Source organism: Pinus tabuliformis, chromosome 1_1, assembly GCF_031772625.1.
Source record: "Pinus tabuliformis cultivar Carrire ecotype Pingquan chromosome 1_1, CPIR1, whole genome shotgun sequence".
In the NCBI taxonomy this organism is placed as follows: domain Eukaryota; kingdom Viridiplantae; phylum Streptophyta; class Pinopsida; order Pinales; family Pinaceae; genus Pinus; species Pinus tabuliformis.
Window position 1 is genome coordinate 157,164,197 of NC_142297.1, and position 21,077 is coordinate 157,185,273.

At 39.8% G+C, this 21,077-nt stretch overlaps 1 protein-coding gene across 3 annotated transcripts in view; it reads left to right on the forward strand.

Moving 5' to 3' along the window:
• The first annotated feature begins 564 nt into the window (after positions 1 to 564).
• The window catches only part of LOC149212073 (MADS-box protein SOC1-like), a 479,791-nt gene continuing 459,278 nt past the window's right edge, over positions 565 to 21,077 (forward strand). For 2 of the 3 annotated variants that reach the window (XM_089391691.1, XM_089391694.1), the window contains exon 1: positions 565 to 1,228. In XM_089391691.1, coding sequence (XP_089247817.1) covers positions 1,047 to 1,228 — 182 coding nt within the window. In that variant the 5' untranslated portion in view covers positions 565 to 1,046. The remainder of the gene's footprint in view (positions 1,229 to 21,077) is intronic. The other variant, XM_089391693.1, reaches the window with a different exon arrangement.

Genomic DNA, 21,077 nt, shown 5'->3' on the forward strand with positions numbered 1-21,077 from the left:
ATAATCGAGATGGCACAATCACAATGATTATGTGGAGGTTTATAGTTACATCAAAATTTGTAGGTATTGGTAAACATTACAAACCAACTTCCCAACAAAAGCAATTAGGGGGAATCTAACCTGGGTCCAGGCTCTGATACCATGTGAAAGTTTTCAGTTACACCAAAACCTGCAAAGTATTGGTGAACATTACAAACTAGTAACTAAAATCCCCAAAATGGAAATTAAAAATTAGATAAAAATGCCGTGATTCTTCCAACAAAATCACCTACTCTAATCTACAGCACATTAATTCATTAAACAGTGGACAGAATATTAATTCATTAATGTTTATGTTACAATATTTAATCGAACATTAATTCGTTAAACAACGCACAGAACATTAATTCATTAATGTCTATGTTACAATATATCTTTCAGAGTAGCGATCATGGAAAGGCATCTAGAAATTGTGAGACATGAACCTGGGAAAATATATATATGTATTTGGTCCATCTTATGACATCCGTATTATTTAAGGTGAACGAAGTAGAAACCAATATACATTTTATTAAGATAATCTCTGAAGTTAGATTACTTTATAGCTGGTTGCCACTGTCTTTCGTACTGTATGTTCCATGTTTGTACACACCTTATATGTTACTTGTATTTTGTAGCACGGTAGGGTCTCTGGCATGTGACAGAATAGGTGAGAATCTGTACTATAGATTAACTAAATTAGGTCCTAGAGCACGTATTTTGACGCAGGCAGAGAGATTGATTACTTTATTCGTGTTTTTATAAAGGACTCCAGGATTATTGCTCTTATTCTGGTGGGAGACTCGGGGGTTGTAATTTCTATTTTTTGACGTTTCCGTTTCCGTTTCCGGATTCTCAGCTTCAGCTTAGTAGTCCAGGAGCCGCTTGGGTTGGTTTTGCAAGCCATTACAGGTTTTCCGCTGGTGACAGCTGTGACTTTCTTATCCGAGAGTCCGATTCTTTGCTTTGAGGGCAATAGGGAGGTCAGGGGAGGGGAGGGGAGAGGAGAGGAGTCTGAACTTCGAAAAATGGTGAGGGGAAAAACCCAGATGAAGAGGATTGAGAACGTGACCAGCAGGCAGGTTACGTTTTCTAAACGAAGGAATGGTTTGCTGAAGAAAGCTTACGAGCTTTCAGTGCTCTGCGATGCCGAAGTGGGACTTATTGTGTTCTCTCCACGAGGGAAGCTCTACGAATTTTCCAGTCGCTGGTATGTACGATCAATGTTTATCTGCCTTGAAATGTTTGATTGCTCTATCGTTCCTTTCAGACGTTAGTTGGCCTATTGGTCTTTCCTGCTTGTTAAGCGCTGAATCGTCGGGCCATAAGCCATCTCTGATTTTGGACGTCTAGGGCTTCCTAGTAATGCTTCCGTCAAAACAAACAGATGGTAGTCTATCACTATTGAGATATCTAAGGCCAAAACCGATTAAGTTCATAGATTCGGCTCAGTTAGAGGGCTTGATTCCAATTCATTGTTTTCCCAACTTCCAAAAACTCATGCTTTGTCCCATGGCGAAATGTTCCTCTCAGTTGAAATAGCAAACGATAATAAATCCTTCTAATATCAGCAGAAAATGTCTAAATTTCATATTCCCTTTTCATATTTACTTAACAAAACATAATAAAACCTTTTCTGTATCAGCAGGAAATTTCATCAATTCACATTCACTTCATTTTCGTATTTACGCTCTCAACCATTTTCATGGATTACTAAGGACCAAAACAGTAAACCAAGTGTTCAGCGAAGTACCGATATCATTATTACTTATTAGAAATCTTTGGGGGATGGAATTGGAATGATGCAAGTTGATAACCATGCAACAACCTCAAGTAACATTGTGCCCATAATATTATATTTCATGTGAAGGGAATTGACTTGATGCAACAGCGCCAAGCCACATTGTCATAAATGACAATGGCACTAGAAAGTGATGTTTGCGAATTAAAATTGATTCCTAGATTAAATACAGTTTCGCCTGTCATTCTCTTGGAAATAAATTTATAAGGTGCTCCATGCTTGAAGGATGACTTATTTAGTTAATGATGTGAATATGGTTACAGTTTCGCCTGTCATTCTCTTGGAAATAAATTTATAAGGTGCTCCATGCTTGAAGGATGACTTATTTAGTTAATGATGTGAATATGGTTATACAGTGTATGCAGCATGTTTTTATTATGAAATTGAGCCATTTGCAAATAATACTAGTAATTTCAATAGCTTTATGAAATTAGGCATAGTATTATAAGAGGTTTGGTAATATAGAGGAGTAAATAAATAATTTAATAGTCAGAAAAATTAAATTATTAAAATATAAAGTTGAATTATTAAAATGTAAAGTTTATGTTTAATGAGTTATTATCTTTTATTTGTCATCTTCAAAGAAAAATATAAAGAGTTGGATAGATACAAGGTTATTTATGGTTTCATGTAATTAATCTATGGTGACCTTATCATATTAACTAAGAAAAAAAACTTTAATAAAGGTTGGTAATTGTACACACTTCATGCAGTTCTTTCTAGAATGAATTATTACATAGTGTTTCTTTCCATTTCTTTTTTTCTGAATGCACAGTAGTACCACTCACCATAAATAAAGTTACATCTTTGTAATGTGTCAATGTATTAATTGATTTAATAAACATTTTACCCTTAGGACAATGTACCAAAAAATTAATAAGGGTTCAACCCTTCTCATATGTCTAATTGCTAAAATAACCATGCATTCAATGCTCTCTCGTGACTTCTTCAAGTCCTCCAATCTTTTATTTTGGTCATTCTTTTTGGCTTGAAGAATTTACCCCTATAAATCCTTTATGTAGGGCAATCTTGAGCCAATAATAGTGATATCATCACACATTGAATGGGTTGGTATATATAATGCTAAAAGGTATATTTCTCTATAAAAGACACCTCCACCTAACCTGTTTGCTTCTTTTTTTCCTTTTTTTAACCATTAACTAGATGGAAGGTCCTATCACATATTTGGTTCTTGTCACAAAGAAAGGTGAGTTTATGATGGAAAGTGAATCCATGGAGTCCCTTAGACCTGCCCTATCTTGTGGATATGAGTGTGATTCTTATGGATCTAGCTAATCCATTGGCATCAAGTATTGCTCTCCTCCCCCTTCTTTTTATGCTTTCCATAAAAAGTGTCATGTGTAGCTCACATAATATTTAGAGTTGATTCAGAGAAAATCTTGAAGTCATTCACTTAAGTCTAGCCAATTGGTATTTCAACTTTCTAACCTTTCTTGCAATGGACTACCCACAAAATTTACAAGATGATATTGGTTGGTCAGTTCCATAACTTCTTTAGGTCCTCCAATCATGTGCTTAGAATCTTTCCAAGTGGTACTTCAACAACTTAACCTCTCCTCTCCATGGGCTACCCACAAAATTTACAAAATGACCTTTGTTGGTTTGTTCAATATTTAGGTCTACTATAATACCCTAATGCTTCCAAAATATGTGGTAGATTGGTAAGGAAATGCACAACTTGTAATTTAAAACCTAGCATGAAAACAAGATAAGAAAAATGAGCAATAAACACTAAATAAAATGCTTTCTTTTAAAAGAGAGAACCTATAAGTTGTTTTTGAGCCTTGAAAAATGATAATAAGGGACGAAAAACATGCACTTTGAGAATGATCTCATATTCACCCTATGAGTGACATCAGTTAAAGATTTATTAAACTAAGGTATTACAGACTCATGTGCTGGTGTGTGTTCTGTGTTATTGAAGCAACGGATCGATCAGTTGCCAATACACAGACAAAAAAAAATGGAAAGATAGCAGAGAAATACAGTAAGCAAACACAAAGACACAAGCAATTTTAATAAGGAGTTCACCCTATTCTCTAGGGCTACATCTCCGGTCCAGCTTTCAGTGGTGGCCTTGTTTTATTGTGCCTTTGGGCAAAGAATTTACAATACAGGGACTCAATGTGAGTTCACCTGAAGCAAGCTTTTCTTGGCAGGGTGGTCCTTGGATTCCCCAAGCCACTGGAGTACACAGACTCTTCTTCTTCCTACCAGCTCTATGACCTTCTGGTCTACAGTGGAAAGAGCCAAATGTGATGCTCAGTCTGGACAGATTCCTCTATGGGATGGCTTGAATCTTCAAGCTCTCTGGTGCTCGATGTTGCTGCTGATCAGCTCGGCCCTTTGTCTCCTCTGCTCTGCTTTACTGTTCTCTGTGTTCCCTTCGTCTCTTGGACTTCGACTTACTCCACTCTCTTCTTTCTCTCTCTCTCTCTCTGATTCGACTGTCTCTGTTCATGGATTTAGCCATTCGATCCCTATGCCTGTTCAGTTCCTCTCCCGCCTTTGTCGATTCACCTTTTGCAGCTGCGCTTGGAGTTCCCTATTCGGCGTCATCATTAGTGCTTAGGGAGTTGCCACTTGTCCTCCTCTAAACGGTGTCAGCATACTTCGTCGGTTCGTTTCTTCAGTTACGTTGTGGAGGCGTTCTTTCTCCACCGTGGCGGTCAGACGGATTTCAAATCCCTTTAAAGCGCAGCTTAATTCCCTGTCGATTTCGCTTCTTCCCATCGGGCGCGATCTCAATCGTCTGATCTGGGCCCTCCAGATCCGACGCCATACGCATGTTTCGCGCGGTTGAATTGCTCGACCGATAGCGGGCGATCAACGACGATTTTCTCTCACCTCTGCCTGCCACGCGTCGATCGTTGTATGGAATCGCTCTGCTTTCTTCCAAAACCTTTTACGGTTTAAGGGTGCCTCGATTGAAACTGCTAGTTTCCAGAGCACGGGGCCTGCCTTGTACGATTAGGATTTTTTCCCTTTTTTGCCCGCGGTCCTCTGATTCCCTCAGGCGACCGAGTGATCAAGCTTTCCCATTTTGGCCCTGTTCACCCAACGATCGCGCATAAAAATCACCTCTTTTTCCCATTTCGGGGCTCCCAGTGGCTACTTTGGCCTCCCGCACGGTCTCCATGGGCCTCGGTCAGCGCGCTTTGACCGAGGTCCTCGTTGTTCCATGTTGGCTGCCATTGCCACTGGTTCAAGGTGTCTTTGATCGCTGTTTTGGAATTCTTTAGAGATTTGTTCGACCTGATATAATCATGGTTCTTTGACAGTCTTCTATGGATCCAATTCGGATCATGGTTTTCCCACTCAAAAAGCTTTTGGACTACCAAAAGTTGGTTTTCAAGCATCGACTAAGTGAGGGTACTGCTTTCTCACTTGTCCAATCTCAATCCACTTTGCGCTGCTCGGCTTTGAACCTTTGAGACCAATCCTGAGGTATTCGACATCTCCGCTACACGTTGTCCTCACCTTCCTGTCCAGCACTGTGTCTTCCTACAACTCATTAAGATATTCAGGTAGCAGGTCATCAATAGAAGGCAATTGACTGTGCTTTTCAGGGTCCTTAATCATTGAAGGTTCAAATAATCTTAAGCAATCTGCATTTACGACTAAGTAGATGTGCATGTAAGCTGGTAGATCAAGGCGAAAAGAATTTTCACCAATCTTCTCAAGTATCTTAAAGGGTCCATACCTGATAGGCTTTAGCTTTTTACCTTCACCTTGCATCCGGTCCTTGCTGATATACAGCCAGACTTGGTCTCCAACTTGAAAACTATGCTCTATCCGATGCTTATCATGCCTAGCCTTGTACTTGGCCTAGCTCTTTTCCAGCTATTCCTTGGTGGATCTCCTAGATCTGTTCAATGAATCTAGTTGCCTTGTCCACATCACTGTGTCCATCAACCATGCTATCTTTACCAAAGAAAAAATCCAAAGGAGACCTTGGTGTGAAACCAAAACAGGTCTCAAAAGGAGATCTCTGTGTAGAAGAGTGTTTGGCTTTGTTGTAAGCATGTTGCACATAACACAAGTGTTCATCCCAAAGCTTAGGATGTTTACTGCAATATCATCTCAGTAACTGGATCATTGTCCTGTTTACTACTTCTGTCTGTCCATCTGTTTGTGGATGAAAAGCTATGCTTTTCTTCAGTTTGGTGTCCATTAGTTCCCACAGATTTGACCAAAACTTCCCCACAAATCGGGTGTCTCGATCAGATATAATGGAAATGGCTAATCCAAAATGAACCCATACATGTTCAAAGAACAATTTTGTTGTTTGTTCAGCTGTAATCTGTTTATTACAAGGTATCAAAATACACATTTTGCTGAACCTATCCACAACAACATATAGATAATCATGACCCTTCCTAGATTTAGGCAGTCCTCCAACAAAATCCATGGAAATACGTTTCCAAGGGTGAAAAGGAACTGGAAATGGAGTGTACAAGCCTAGTTTTCTGTTGATGGGCTTGCTTTTAGCACACATGGCACACCCTTTTACATATCTAGAAATTGTCTCATTCTTTTTCAGCCAATAGCAGAATCTTCGCAGCTGTGTAACTGTTTTACTTACCCCGAAGTGACCTGATATCAGAGAAGTATGTGATTCCCTAATTATCTTTATCCTCTCAGTTTGTGGAATGCAGAGCTTCCCGCCATGATATAAGAGTCGGTCCTTTATATGATAGTCCAATTCTTCTACTCTTTTGCCTTGACTCAAAGTTGCATATACATCTTTGAAGTCCATATCCTGAGCATATTGTTCTATGTAGCTTTCATGGAGCACTAAATTATGCTTAAGTATGGTAGATGCATTTATAATGGGTCTAGATAACATGTCTACAACCTTGTTATGTATGCCCCTTTTGTATCTGATGACCAAATGAAACTGTTGTAGAAACCCCATCCATCTGTAGTGTCTTGATTGCTGTAACTTAGTTTGGGAGTGTAGATATTGAAGTGGCTGATGATCAGTATGTATTTTTGTCTCTTTGCCCATTAAATAATGTTTCCACTTTTTCACACTGTGAACTAATGCATACAATTCTTTATGATATGTAGGATAGTTAACTATTGCAGGATTAAAAGTTTCAGAATGATAGCATATGGGTTTATCGTGCTTTGTCAACACTGCTCCCATGGCATAGTCACTGGTATCAGTTTGGATCTCAAATGGTCTTTGTAAATCTGGCAGGGCTAGTACAGGTGCTATACTAATTTTCTCTTTCAAGGTGTCGAAGACTTTCTGATGTTTGCCTCCCCACTGAAACACCTTATTCAATCTTGTTAAATCTTGTAAGGGAGTTGCAATCGAGGAGAAGTTAGAAATGAACTTCCTCCAATATTGTGTTGCTCCTAAGAAGCTTCTCACTTCTGTAGCAGACCTGGGTTTAGGCCAGTTCACAATCACTGGCACTTTAGAGGGATCTATTTTCAATTCACCTCCCCCTACTATATGACCCAAGTAGTTTAGAGATGTTTTGCCAAATTCACATTTTGAGAGTTTAACATAAAGTTTTTCTCTTTTCAAAACATCTAATGTCTGCTTAACATGCTTTAAATGTTCTTCCCACATTTTACTAAAAATCAGAATGTCATCCAGATACACAATGACAAAATCATCAAGAAAAGGTCTGAGTACATCATTCATTAATCTCATGACAGTAGCAGGAGTATTGGTCAAGCCAAAAGGCATAACCAACCATTCATACAATCCTTGCTTAGTTTTGAAAGCAGTCTTCCATGCATCTTGCTTTGCAACTCTGACCTGATGGTATCCACTATGCAAATCCAGCTTGGTGAAATAAACAGCTTCTTTTAATTGATCTAGAAGATCATCTATGCGAGGAAGTGGATAACGATTTTTTATTGTTATCTTATTTAGTGCTCGGTAATCAATGCACATTCTCCACAAGCCATCTTTATTTCTCACTAAAACGATTGGCGATCCACATGGTGATGTGCTAGGCCTGATGAAACCTTTCTCAAGCAACTCCTGCACCTACTTCTTGATTTCAGCATTCTCTAAAGCAGACAACCTGTACATCCCAACGTTAGGCAAAGGAACATCTTGCTGCAAAATAATATCATGTACTATTCCATTTTTGGGTGGCAGATCTTTAGGTTCTTGAAACAAGACATCATACTCTAAAATAACATTTTCTATATCAGCTTGCTGTTCAGCATTACAGCCCTCAAATACATTGGTTTTATTGGGTTTCTTTTTCTTTACAACCATCAGTAAGAATTGTTTGCATGAATTTATCATTCTTTTCATCTGTCCTGAGTTTATGAGAGTGTAATTATTCTTGAGCCTATGAGCTCTTAAAAAGTATTCGATTCCATCTTTAACAAGTAGATACTTGTTCTCAGCTCTATAGAAAATAGCCTTTCTATCATACAAGTAAGGACTTCCTAAAACAATTCCACATATATCCAAAGGAATTATGTCTAACTCAACCTCATCTACAAATGCTGACCCAAAAGAAAACTTGAGTTTGCACTGTCTGGTCACTTGTAGTTGTGCTTTATCATTCAACCATCCTAATGGGTATGGTTTCTTGTGAGGTGTAGTTGCTAATCCCAATTTCTTTACAATTGCTTCAGAAATTAGATTTAATTGTGAGCCACTATCAAACAAAGTATCAATCTTTTGATTTTTGGAAATAACTCGAATATGGAAAAGCTCATGTCTTTTTCTCTCATTTTCTTCATCAATAATAGATTGAGCAGAATTACTAGTAGATGCTTCAGAATTCTTACCTTTTATACCTATGGTTGCTATAGTTGTTTCATCTCCCGAGTCTGACCCCAAATCTTTCTGAATAGCTGTAGCTGTCTTCTTCTTCTTGCCCTCGGACTTCATATGTCTTAGCTCTGGATGCAGAATCTAGCAATGCTCATCATCATGCCCCTCCTTTTTACAGTGAGTGGATGAAGCTTTGGCTTTCTGTGCAGTGTTAACCTTCCTTGTTTTCCACTTCTGCTTTCTTTTCTCCTTGCTCTTGCTTACAGTGGGTTGGGATGGTCCCCCAACTTCTGGATTTCCATTCTTTCCTCTAGCTTCTAGATGAGTAGCTTGTACAGATACCTCATCTATACTAGTGGGATTAAACATGAGGATGGTATGCCTCATGTAGCTGTGTAGACCACCAATGTACTTCAAAAGAGTCTTTGGTGAGTCTAATGAGATACCCAACATCAATGCTCTCTTTCTGAATTATTGAGTATACCCTTGCACACTTAGCCCCTTCAACTGTCGAAGAGTTTGCCAACTCATCATTGCTTGTTGCATGTAGGCCAATGAATAGAACTGCTTTTTGATTGCAGAAACAAAGTCACTCCAGACAGAGATGGTCTTACCATGTCTTTTCATATCAGCTTGGGTTCTGCCTTCCCACCAAACCAAGGCAGTGCCTCCTAGGTGTAGGCTCGCCAGCTGAATCTTACTCTTGTCCGAGCTTATGTTCTGTACTCTACAATACACATCAATTTGTCTAATCCAATTGTCCAACTTTTCAGCATTTAGCTCTCCATCATATATAGGCAAATCAAATTTAACATCTAACTTAATCAAAGATGCTTTCTTATTATGCACAGGGCTATTAGGAGGTGTGAGAAAGCTTTCCACTTCCCCTTTCCTTTGGAGTTGTCATGGAAGTGAGACTCATCTTCTTCTTTCTCTTGCTTAGAGCTTGATGCATCTTCCACCTTTTGCTTTCTAAAGTCTATGTACATTTCTTCAACCATAGACTTTATAGCTAGGAAACTCTCTATGAATTGAGGGTCTGGCCCAACAGAACCTTCCTCTGACATTGTCTTCCGAGAATAGACTCTCCCAATTTCAGGATTAGTTTCTACCAACTCTCCTTCTCCTAATTTGAGCTTTGATCTTGTGAGCATTCACAGCTAAGCCAACACAAGCTTGTATAACCTTACAACCTAGAGCTCTGATACTGCTTGATTTGATATTCATTCTATGAGTGACATCAGTTAAATATTTATTAAACTAAGGTACTACAGACTCATGTGCGGGTGTGTGTTCTGTGTTATTGAAGCAATGGATCGATCAAATTGCCAATACACAGACCAAAAGAAATGGAAAAACAGCAGAGAAATACAGTAAGCAAACACAAAAACACAAGAAATTTTAATAAGGAGTTCACCCTATTCTCCAGGGCTACATCTTCGGTCCAGCTTTTAGTGGTGGCCTTGTTTTATTGTGCCTTTGGGCAGAGAATTTACAATACAAGGACTCAATGTGAGTTCACCTGAAGCAAGCTTTGCTTGGCAGGGTGGTCCTTGGATTCCCCAAACCACTAGAGTACACAGAATCTTCCTCTTCCTACCAGCTCTGTGACCTTCTAGTCTACAGTGGAAAGAGCCAAATGTGATGCTCAGTCCGGACAGATTCCTCTATGGGATGGCTTGAATCTTCAAGCTCTCTAGTGCTCGATGTTGCTGTTGATCAGCTCGGCCCTCTGTCTCCTCTGCTCTGCTTTACTATTCTCTATGTTCCCTTCGTCTCTTGGACTTCGACTTACTCCACTCTCTTCTTTCTCTCTCTCTCTCCGATTTGACTATCTCTGTTCATGGCTTTAGCCATTCGATCCCTATGCTTGTTCAGTTCCTCTCCCGCCTCTGTTGATTCACCTTCTGCAGCTGTGCTTGGAGTTCCCTATTCAGCGTCATCATCAGCGCTCAGGGAGTTGCCACTTGTCCTCCTCTAAACGGCGCCAGCATGCTTCGTCGGTTCGTTTCTTCAGTTATGTTGTGGATGCGTTCTTTCTCCACCGTGGCGGTCAGACAGATTTCAAATCCCTTTAAAATGCGGCTTAATTCCCTGTCAATTCCGCTTCTTCCCATCGGGCGTGATCTCAGCCGTCTGTTCTGGGCCCTCCAGATCCGACGCCTTACGCATGTTTCGCGCGGTTGACTTGCTCGACCGATAGCACGCTATCAATGACGGTTTTCTCTCACCTCTGCCTGCCACGTGTCGATCGTTGTATGGAATCGCTCCGCTTTCGTCCAAAACCTCTTATTGTTTAAGGGCGCCCCGATCGAAACCATCAGTTTCCAGAGTGCGGGTCCCGCCTTGTATGATTAGTGCTTTTTTCTCTTTCTGCCCGCGGTCCTCTGGTTCCACCACGCCATTGAGTGCTCAGGCTTTCCCATTTTGGCCTTGTTCGCCCAACGATCGCGCATCAAAAATCACCTCTTTTTCCCATTTCGGAGCTCCCAGGGGCTACTTTGGCCTCCCGCGCGGTCTCCATGGGCCTCGGTTAGCGAGATTTGACCAAGGTCCTCATTGTTCCACGTTGGCTGCCATTTCCACTAGTTTAAGGTGTCTTTGATCGTTGTTCTGGAATTATTTAGAGATTTGTTCGACTTGATACAGTCATGGTTCTTTGACAGTCTTCTATGGATCCAATTCGGATCAGAGAACCCTACATAAACCTAAAAAAATAAGTTATGAGAGTAAAATTTGAAGAAGTACATGGGACCTGAGAATATGAACACCATAGGTAGATAGGAAGTTGGTAATGAGATAATGGTTTTCCCCTCTTATGACCCGCCATTGACGATAGTAAACCTCGTCCCTCTCATTTCCCAATACTTGCAAACCTAAATAAGGAAAGAAAATCAGCCTTTAAGAGGGTCAAAATTGTGTTGGGAAATTTGTGTTAATTTTTGTGAAGTTTTTCGAAAAATCAGATGCTCTAATATTTTCCAAAAGTCATGAATTTTACTTCGTGATATTTAATTTTAGGGTTTGCATCAAAAAATCATTAATTTTTTTATCTATACTTAAAAACCTATAGATCTTATAACATAATATAGAGTTTCAATGTAAAAGGGATTTGTTAAGGTGGGCGTGCCTATAGAGCCTATAAAATAATATAGAGTTTCAATGTAAAAGGGATTTTACCCTCGTCAACTTACACATGTTTTTAGATAGAACAACTAAGGCTTGGTTTTCACATTCTATTAGGGTACATGCAAGCTTGAGGCATTGGCTATAGAATTCACTTTATTGGTTTATGTTAATTATAATTTTAATTTAAGTTGCACAAAGTAAAAGAATTGATGCAAGAGCATCCATATTTTATTAAACCTTTTAGTTTTAGTTATTTGTTGTGATTAAAAAGTCATGTGATTTGGTACAATATTTATTGTCCTTAATGAGTTTTTTTGACCATAGGAATAAGAAAGATATTATTTGAAATTTGAATAGTTTGGATAGTTGTAATGCCAAAATCCAAGGAGCACAGGCATAAATATAAATCTTTTGAAAGAGTAAGGGTTCGTTGGCTCTCCTTTGAGTTGGTTTTTATAACGTGGATAGTTTTGTGATGTAGATACTTTTGTATAGGCTTCGCGCCCAGAACATTGCACATTAATTTGAATAAAGTGTTCCATAATTATTTCATTACTTCTATCTAATGGTTTATTATTTTGGTGTAATTTAAGGATGGGTTCCATAATTATTTCATTAGTTTTATCTAATGGTTTATTATTTTGGTGTATATATTATTACTTTCAATTGAATTATAAACTCTCATGGTTGTTTGTGTTATATTGTAGGGGGTTGCATATTTACTACCTCATATGGTATTAGAGAAAGAAAAATACTTATGCATTACGAATATTCTTGTGAAAATGAGGAGAGTTGGGTAGAATTATTTCGATGAAAAGAGGGGAATTATATAATACAATAGTCACAATGGAAAAGGATAAGTGTAGATGACTTTATCAAGAGTAAGATGTTGGGTAGAGCTGATCTGAATTTAGAAAGGAACACAAAAAATTGCAGATATAACCATAAATACAAAGATGCATTAGAAATAACACTTCATTTCATTAATATCAAATACTGAAATATGCTTACAAACAGAATGGAAACAAGACTAGCTCGGGCGATGGTAGCTTATCTCTAAGAAGAGATGTGGCGGCTACATGCTTCTGAACTGTGTTATAATAATGCTCCAAGGCCTATTTATTATTGAGAAACAATGAAAAACCCTAAAAATCGAAAAACCTAACCCTAGGAGATGAAGCGCCAAAACTGTGGGCCCCGTCTAGGTAAATTTGTACATCAATTTCCTCGGGTCATAACTTTTCCATATGATCTCCGTTTGGCTATCATAATACCTTGTTTCGAAGATCTCGAAGAATAGGTTGAAAACAAATTGGTTACTCTTATGGGTCTTTTATGGTCTCTTAGGTTTCCCTAAAAACATCATCTAGGGCCTCAAAACGGCTTCGGAAGTTCATGACCCGAAAAATGCCAAAAATAGTAAATTGTACAACAATTAAGGAAACTGAAAACCTAAAATAGAGGGTCCATGTGGAATAGGAGGGTGGCCACCAATATCCACTTGGATTAGTCCTACCCCCTTAGGAAGTAATGATCCCCATTGTGTTGAGTGCCTCCATGAGATGGGGAAACTTCTACCGAACTTGGTCCCTGGTGAGGCACTTGCCTTGGTGCAGGAGTTAGCCATATTTGACAACTCGATATAGTTGGATCTTTTGCTAGTGAGTATTCTTGACCTGTGTGTCCATAATTCGATAACTGTGGCATGTTCCATACAATCTCGGTTTAACTTCGCTAGTGTGAGATGTTCTACAATGTCTGATGTGTTCAACAATGGTGGGAAGTATGGTCGAAGGTGGTCCACATTGAACATTGGGTCCAGGCCAAGGAATGGGGGAATGTTGAGCTCAGAAGATTTGTCTCCCACAACCTTGGTAATGGCGTAAGGATCATATCGGAGTGGTATGAGCTTCTGATGGGCTCCGGTAAGGCGACCTTTCTGCAAATGCAACGAGACTTTGTCGCCCACTTGAAACTTGTGTGGCACCCGATGTTGATCATGACGTTGTTTGTACTTGGCATTTGATTTCTCCAGGATGTCGTGAACCTCCTAATGGATGTGTTGGATGCATTCAATAATTCTGGTTTCTTTATCAGCCTCGGACAGTATGTGTGTGGATTTTTTCTACGTAGTCACATGAGGCATGGCAACATGAATCAGACACAATCGCTGAAATCCTAGACCCACTTGAAAGGGACTGCGACTAGTCGAGCTATAGCGAGCTCTATTATAACTGTGGGCCACATATGGAAGAGTCTCATCCCAAGTTTGAGGATGCTTGGAGTTATACTTGAAGAGCATGTGCATTATCATCCTATTGATGACTTTCGTTTTGCCATCAGTTTGGGGATGGAAGGTAGTTGATTTGGTGAGCTTGGTGTCCAATAGTGTCCAGAGGCTTGACCAGAATGTGCTCAAGAACCTATTATCCCGATCTGATATAATGGTCTGCAGGATCCCAAAATGTACCCATACTCATTCAAAGAAGAGTTTGGTAGTGTCCTCTGCTGTGATACTCTTCTTGCAGGCTGCCAATATAGCCATCTTAGAAAATATGTCCACGACCACAAATATACAGTCATTACCATGCGTGGCACAAGGGAGGCCAAACATATAGTCCGTGGAGATGGATTACCACTGCTGGCGAGGAGTAGGTAGAGTAGTGTACAGGCCTTGCTTCTTGATGGTTTGCTTGGCGATGGCGCACACAGTGTAGAATTTGATATATTTCCCAACATCTAGTTAGAGTTTGGTACAATAAAAGTACTTTTGTTGTACAACCACATATTTCTCCATACCAAAGTGTTATGTGACCCGAGTGTAGTGCACCTCCCAAATCAGCTTGGCACACTCGCTTGAAGGAACACAAAGGTGGCCTAGGTAACATAATAATGTGTCCTAGAGGTGGAAATCAGGAACTTGCTTGCCAACTACTAGCATCTGGTATATCGAGGAAAACTCTGGATCATTTTCATATAGTTGCGGCTATCTAGAGGTCTTGTGACCACAATTGTTGAGAACAATAGTCGATGTTGCGACTAGGGGTCGACTAAGGCAGTTTGCAACATGGTTGGTGCTACCCTTTTTGTATATTATGTTCAAGTGGAATTATTGCAAATATGTAGACCACTTCTGATTGCGATTGTTCTGCAATTTCCCTTGTGTCTGTATAAACTCAAGAGGTCAGTAATCGGTGTGGATGACCATCTTCTTCCCTAGAATATAGTGTTTCCATTGTTGGCAAGCTTGCATGATGGAATACATCTCTTTATCATAGGTGGGGTACTTTCGAATTGTATCGGAAATTGTCTCACTATGATAGGCCACTTGATGTTTGAGTTAGGTGAGGACTGCACCAATAGCATAGTTTGAGGCGTCTGTCTTGATTTCAAATGGCTACTACAGGTCTGGCAGTGTGAGTACCCATGTAGAGCAAAGGCGGTGCTTCAACTCAATGAATGCCTTATGTTGGGACTTGTACCAGGAAAACCTTACTTTCACCCCGCCCTTAGTAATCTAACTCAAAGGCCAAGTGATATGGGAGAATCCCAACACGAACCTCTGATAGAAATTTTCAAGGCCGAAAACACTGCGAAGCTCCATTAGAGTGGTCGGGGCTGGCCAATCCTGAATGACTTGGATCTTGGTCGGGTCCACATACACACCACGCTCATCTATGATGTAACCAAAGTATTGGACCTGGCTCATGCCAAAGATGCATTTCTCCAATTTGGCACACATTTTGTGCTACCAAAGGGTTTGAAGGACCTGCTGACTGTGTCGCAAGTGTTCTTTCCAACTCTTGTTGAAGATGAGGATGTCGTCCAGATAAAGCACCACGAATGAGTTGGTGAAGGGCTGCAAAATGTCATCCATTAGCCTCATAAAAGTAGCAGGGGAATTTTTCAACCCGAAGGGCATAACCAACCATTCAAAAAGGCCTTCCTTGGATTTAAAGATGGTCTTCCATACATCTGTGGGCTTTATCGGAACTTGGTGATAAACAGACTTCAGATCGATCTTCCTGAAATACTTGGCCCCCTTGACTTGGTCCAACATGTCATTAATCCGTGGGATTGGATACCTGTTCCTAATAGTGATTTTGTTTAGTGCATGATAATCAATGAAAAGCCTCCAAGTCCCATCCTTCTTCTGTACTACTACAATCAGGCTCCCACAAGGTGAGGAACTTGGTTGGATGTGCCCTTTCTGAAGCAACTCCTAGATTTTCCACTTGATCTCTTCATTTTCCAGAATGGAGTGGCGATATATTGATCCGTTGGGTAGAGGTGCTCTGGGAGTCAGATTGATTGAATGTTTGACCTGACAATGCAAGGGTACCCCTTTGGGTGAAGCGAATATGTCCCTATATTCTTCCACGATTGTATCCACCTGCTTCTACTGCTTGGAGGAACCTTTCTCCGGGGCCATGGATGTGGCTACGACCTTACTCTTACTTTGAGAGCCAATCAAAAAGAAAAAAAAAATTCCCAATTTGGAATATGACTTTACTGCATTGTTTAGTAGGGTTAAAAGAGATGGAGGTAGGTGGGGCTACCTCTGGTATCCTGTATAACTTAGTACCCAAAGAAATAATAACAGAGTGAGGTCTAGACTCATATACATCATGTCGCTTCCATAAGTATGGTTGTCCTAATAATACATCACAAACTCCAAGAGGAGCAACATCACATAGTACCTCATCCGTGAAGGGCTTGATGCTGTAGGGAAGACGACAATGCTGGTTGATGTGGAGATATTGTCCTTGGTGAAGCCACCCAATGGTATACGGCTGTAGATGTGTTGTAGTAAGTACGCCCATCCGCTTCATGACCTCTACTAAAATGAGGTTCTTTTTTCTCTCGTTGTCGATAATGAACTATAATTGTTGGCCAGATAAATCGATCTTGCAAACAAGGCCGATCTCCCTAGTATCAAAAGATATCTAGCAACAAGCAGGACAAGCAAATCTACCTTTCTCTAAACATATTGTGATTCGTTAATAAAAACTATAGAGGTGTTTAGACCCTACCTTAAGTCCAACGCTAATTTGTAGCAGCCATCCTTCAATCGTCCGAAAGAGTTTCCTTTTGAGAACCTGCAATCACAAACAAGCACACATCAAATAACACCTGCATAGCTAATATCATAAATCATGTTCATTACGGTGATCAAGGAATCCATAAAATAAACCATAAAACACAGCTTATTGAGAAAAACAAACTTATTTGTATTAACTTTGAAATAGAAGAACCTTACAACCTTTGGTGTCTTGATGTTGTACAAGCTCTTCCCAGGGTCCGAAACAGGAATCTCCTTTACTTTGACAAGCCTCACACTCTTTCAAATGAGATCAAAGAGGTATGTAATCTCTCTTCACAAAAGCTCAACTAGGAAGATTAAGTTCCAGCAGCATTTCACCTCAAAAATATTCAGCTTTCAACCTCCCCAGTAACCAGCCCAATGCTTCATTTTATAGTGCAACGGAAGGAGTTTACAGGTCCACCTATGAAGGGATAGAGTCCTCCTTCAAAGGGATAAGCTCCTCACATCAAGGGGTTAGCTCCTTAAGGTATGGGATGCATGAACCTTAAAGGAGCGAACTTGCCACCTCAAGATTCCTTCCAAAAGGTTCTAGAAATGACTCAAAGTGAGTTTTTAAGAATATACTTGCGCCTTTTTGACTTTTACAGGGGTCTACACCCATAACACAGAGACAAAGCAGTTAGGTGCGCAGGGGACATGACCTTTAGGTGCGGGACCGCAAGTAATGCTAAGAGAAAGTGCGGAACCAGAGTTTTAGAGACTTTTGAGGGCTTTCTCTTATTTTCAAGGCTTGATATGAAGAACTGAGGCTTAAGACTTGCAAAGGAGGAAAGTATGAGTGGTAATGGACTCACACAAATTGCAGAATGTCAAGGTGACAATTTTTGTGCAACAGACTGCCCCCTAAAGTGTGAAGTCTGTAATAGATGAAGATAGAATTTGTCATCTAAGAAGAGTGAAATACTTTATCATTTCAAGGATCATCTTGTGGACACCCTAGTCGTAACCTGTAAAAAACATTCAATGCAAAATATATATACATATATGTGAACATATCATTGCTGAGGTAGGCATTCCCATACTCAGATCAAAACTGACTAGAAAACTAACTAAACTGCTCTAATACAGGAATGATTTTGTAATACATTATGAGTACAGACATATGTAGACATAGTATGGGCGCAGCCATCTGTTTATGAATAGTCCCCTGTGTAATGAATAACAAAATTCTTCGCAGCCTGGATGGTAGAAACTAGATCCAGGGTCTTGATTTCTCCTTCCCGGACTAGTACGATTCTATCCATGTGAATGAATGTGTCGAAGTCGAACATGGTAGAAACCACTTGATTACCAGTCAATGATGTGAACTATTAACAAGTGTGAGAGAAACCACTAGTAGTGTCAATGGCTCTCAAAGTACTCAGTACAATCCATGAAATGTGAATAAATGAGTTGATGTCGAACATGTCATAGAATCCTTTGATCGAAGGTCATTGATGCAACCTGTCGTCGAAGGCGAGAAACCTGCCATTAGGGCATGTAGATTCCAAGGTACTGACGATTTCTAGATCATCTTTCTAAATAATGAGCTGAAGTCGATAGAAAGTGATTTGTCGTAGGCAAGCCCACAACACGAAATCATAGATCAAGTTTGAAGAAATATATTTGACAAGGACTAACTTAGGGATGGTCAAAATGGATGACAGATATTTTGCAAATGAATGGTTTATTTGAACTGACCTCTTGAACACATAACGACACTGCAGATGGTTTGGTGACAATTGACCCAAAGCTAATACCCAAAAACTGGCTGAAGACTTTCAATATGGTTTGATTAACTGTTAGGCAAACGATTTCCCAACCCAGGTAAACAAAAAGTGTCGTGTTTAAGAGTGGTTGACTGCTTTTCTAAAATACAAAGTATAACAAACATGTTCATTTTTTTCTCTTTTCCCCCACCATTTCTGGCAATTACCTCTTTAATTTTGACAAGCTTGAGGAGGATAACATTTGCTTGTTTATAAGCTTATGCTTCAGATGAGTCCAACTTAGTTTAAAATTCGAACCCTAAGAAGGAGTGGTTCGTTCTTTTTTGAAATTGAACAGGTCCTTTACTATTAAATTTTAACGAGTCCAGTATAGGAAAAACTCAGTATTTTTCAATTTTAGGGAGTCAGAAGAAAAACTTAAGAAAACTCCATGGGTGTCCTTTTTCGTAAATTTATGTCCCCCAAGCCCAAAAAAGTATAAAATAATACTTGAGAGAACCGCTTGACCATTACGATCAAGGAGTACTTTTCATAATTAGTGGCTTCGATATGAAAAAGTAAAAAAGCGATCGAAGACACGTCGTTTCATAACCAGTATCAAACTCGAAACAACAAAAGTCTAGCAATTGTTTCATGTTTATACGGTCAGAAAAGCGCTGAAAGTGGACCGCCTTTTTAATTATGTTTAACGAATTAAAAAAGAAAAAACTCGGCAATCTTTTCATATTTTACGAGTCAGAAAAGAGCTTAAAGGGGACTCGTCCTAGAGGAACGAGTGGTATAAAGGGTAGCGACTGGTTCCGGCAATGGAGGAACTGCTCAAAACATGTGATGGTTAAGAGGCTGGCTAATAAAACCACTCATAGATGCGGTCCCTCAGGAAGGGTAAACAACCAAGTGAAAGCATATGATCAGCCAAAGAGATGGTGGTGATGGAAAGAAAACAACCAAGGCTCATCTAACATAATTTAGTAGATAAAAACAACAATCGCGAGATGTAAATCAGGTATAGGTTCATTTTTACACAAGCTTGAACCATAGAGAACTCTGCTTGGATTCGGTTTCATGTTTACACAACCTTGAAACGAAAAACTATGCTTGTTATAAGTTCGCATGCCCCCAGCTTAATGACGCAAATTGAGGTACATGCCCCCCCAAGCTTCATTGCATTCAACGAGGTGGATGGAATTAAGGTTCAGTTTCGAGATCTTGGAAAGACTCGACTTGGAAAGGGAGTTGTTTCATTTTTTAATGAGGTTGACACAGGGAAAGAACTATCCTCAAAACCCTTGTTTCATTTTTTAATGAGCTTGACACAAGACAAAGAACTATGCTCATGACTGCTTGTTTCATTTTCTAACGAGCTTGACACAAGACAAGGAACTATGCTCCACACACCCGGTTTCATTTTTTAACGAGGTTGAGACAGGAACAAACTATCCTCGCAACATCCGGTTTCATTTTTTAACAAGGTCAACACGGGAACAAACTATCCTCGCGACATTCGGTTTCATTTCTTAACGAGGTTGACACGGGAACAAACTATCCTCACGACATCCGGTTTCATTTTTTAATGAGGTTGACACAGGAAAAAACCATCCTCACCTCCTAGTTTCATTTTTTAACGAGGTTGACACAGGAAAAACTATCCTCGCAACATCCAGTTTCATTTTTTAATGAGGTTGAGACAGGAAGAAACTATCCTCGCAACAGGTCAGGAATTAGAAAATGACTGTACAGCCTGATATGCAATTTCAAAGGGATTCAAAGGCATCGCGCCATCAAATGAATCCACCTCAGAATCGGAAGGTATGATCCAAGGATCATCAAAAGCAATAGTGTTCGATGAAATCATATGAATAGTTGCAATAGAAGGCGATACGTTAGGAGGAGGGAAGGAAAAAGTTCCTAGTAAACCAAAATCTTTAATCAAACCTACCCCAACATCCTTGTAAGGGATAGTTGTTTTACCGACACGTTGAACACTATCTGCAGAGGATGGGTTAGATGAGAAATAAGCTAGCTGGTCTATCGTAACGATATTTCCGTTATGAGGAAACTTAACAAGCCAAAAGACAGATGAAACAATAGCAGTCATAGCATAAGACCAACTGCGACCCAAAAGAAGGTTGTAATCTAGAGGGGCATCAACCACTTCCACATCTAGATTTACAGTTTTGCCTTCGACCTCTATATGTAAATCTTCCAAAATACCAAAAGAATGGAACCCTCAGCCATCAAAAGCCTTTAGAATTGTCGGACACTGATTGAGTGTAGGAGAACCAAGCGATTTCCAACACTAGATCGACATAATACATGTAGAAGCTCCCTCATCAATCACGGCCCTAAAGCAAGGTCTGTTTTTGACTAGCACTGGAATCTGGAAAGCCATTTGATGAGGAAGTGTTGTGGGGAAAAGTATCCAACACGGAATGACCCTATCCCACTCTAAGGGTGATAGTTCCTTAGCAACAGCTGAAGCAAAGCTATCTAAAGTTACTTCTTTATGACATGCAAGAGATGAAAGGAAGA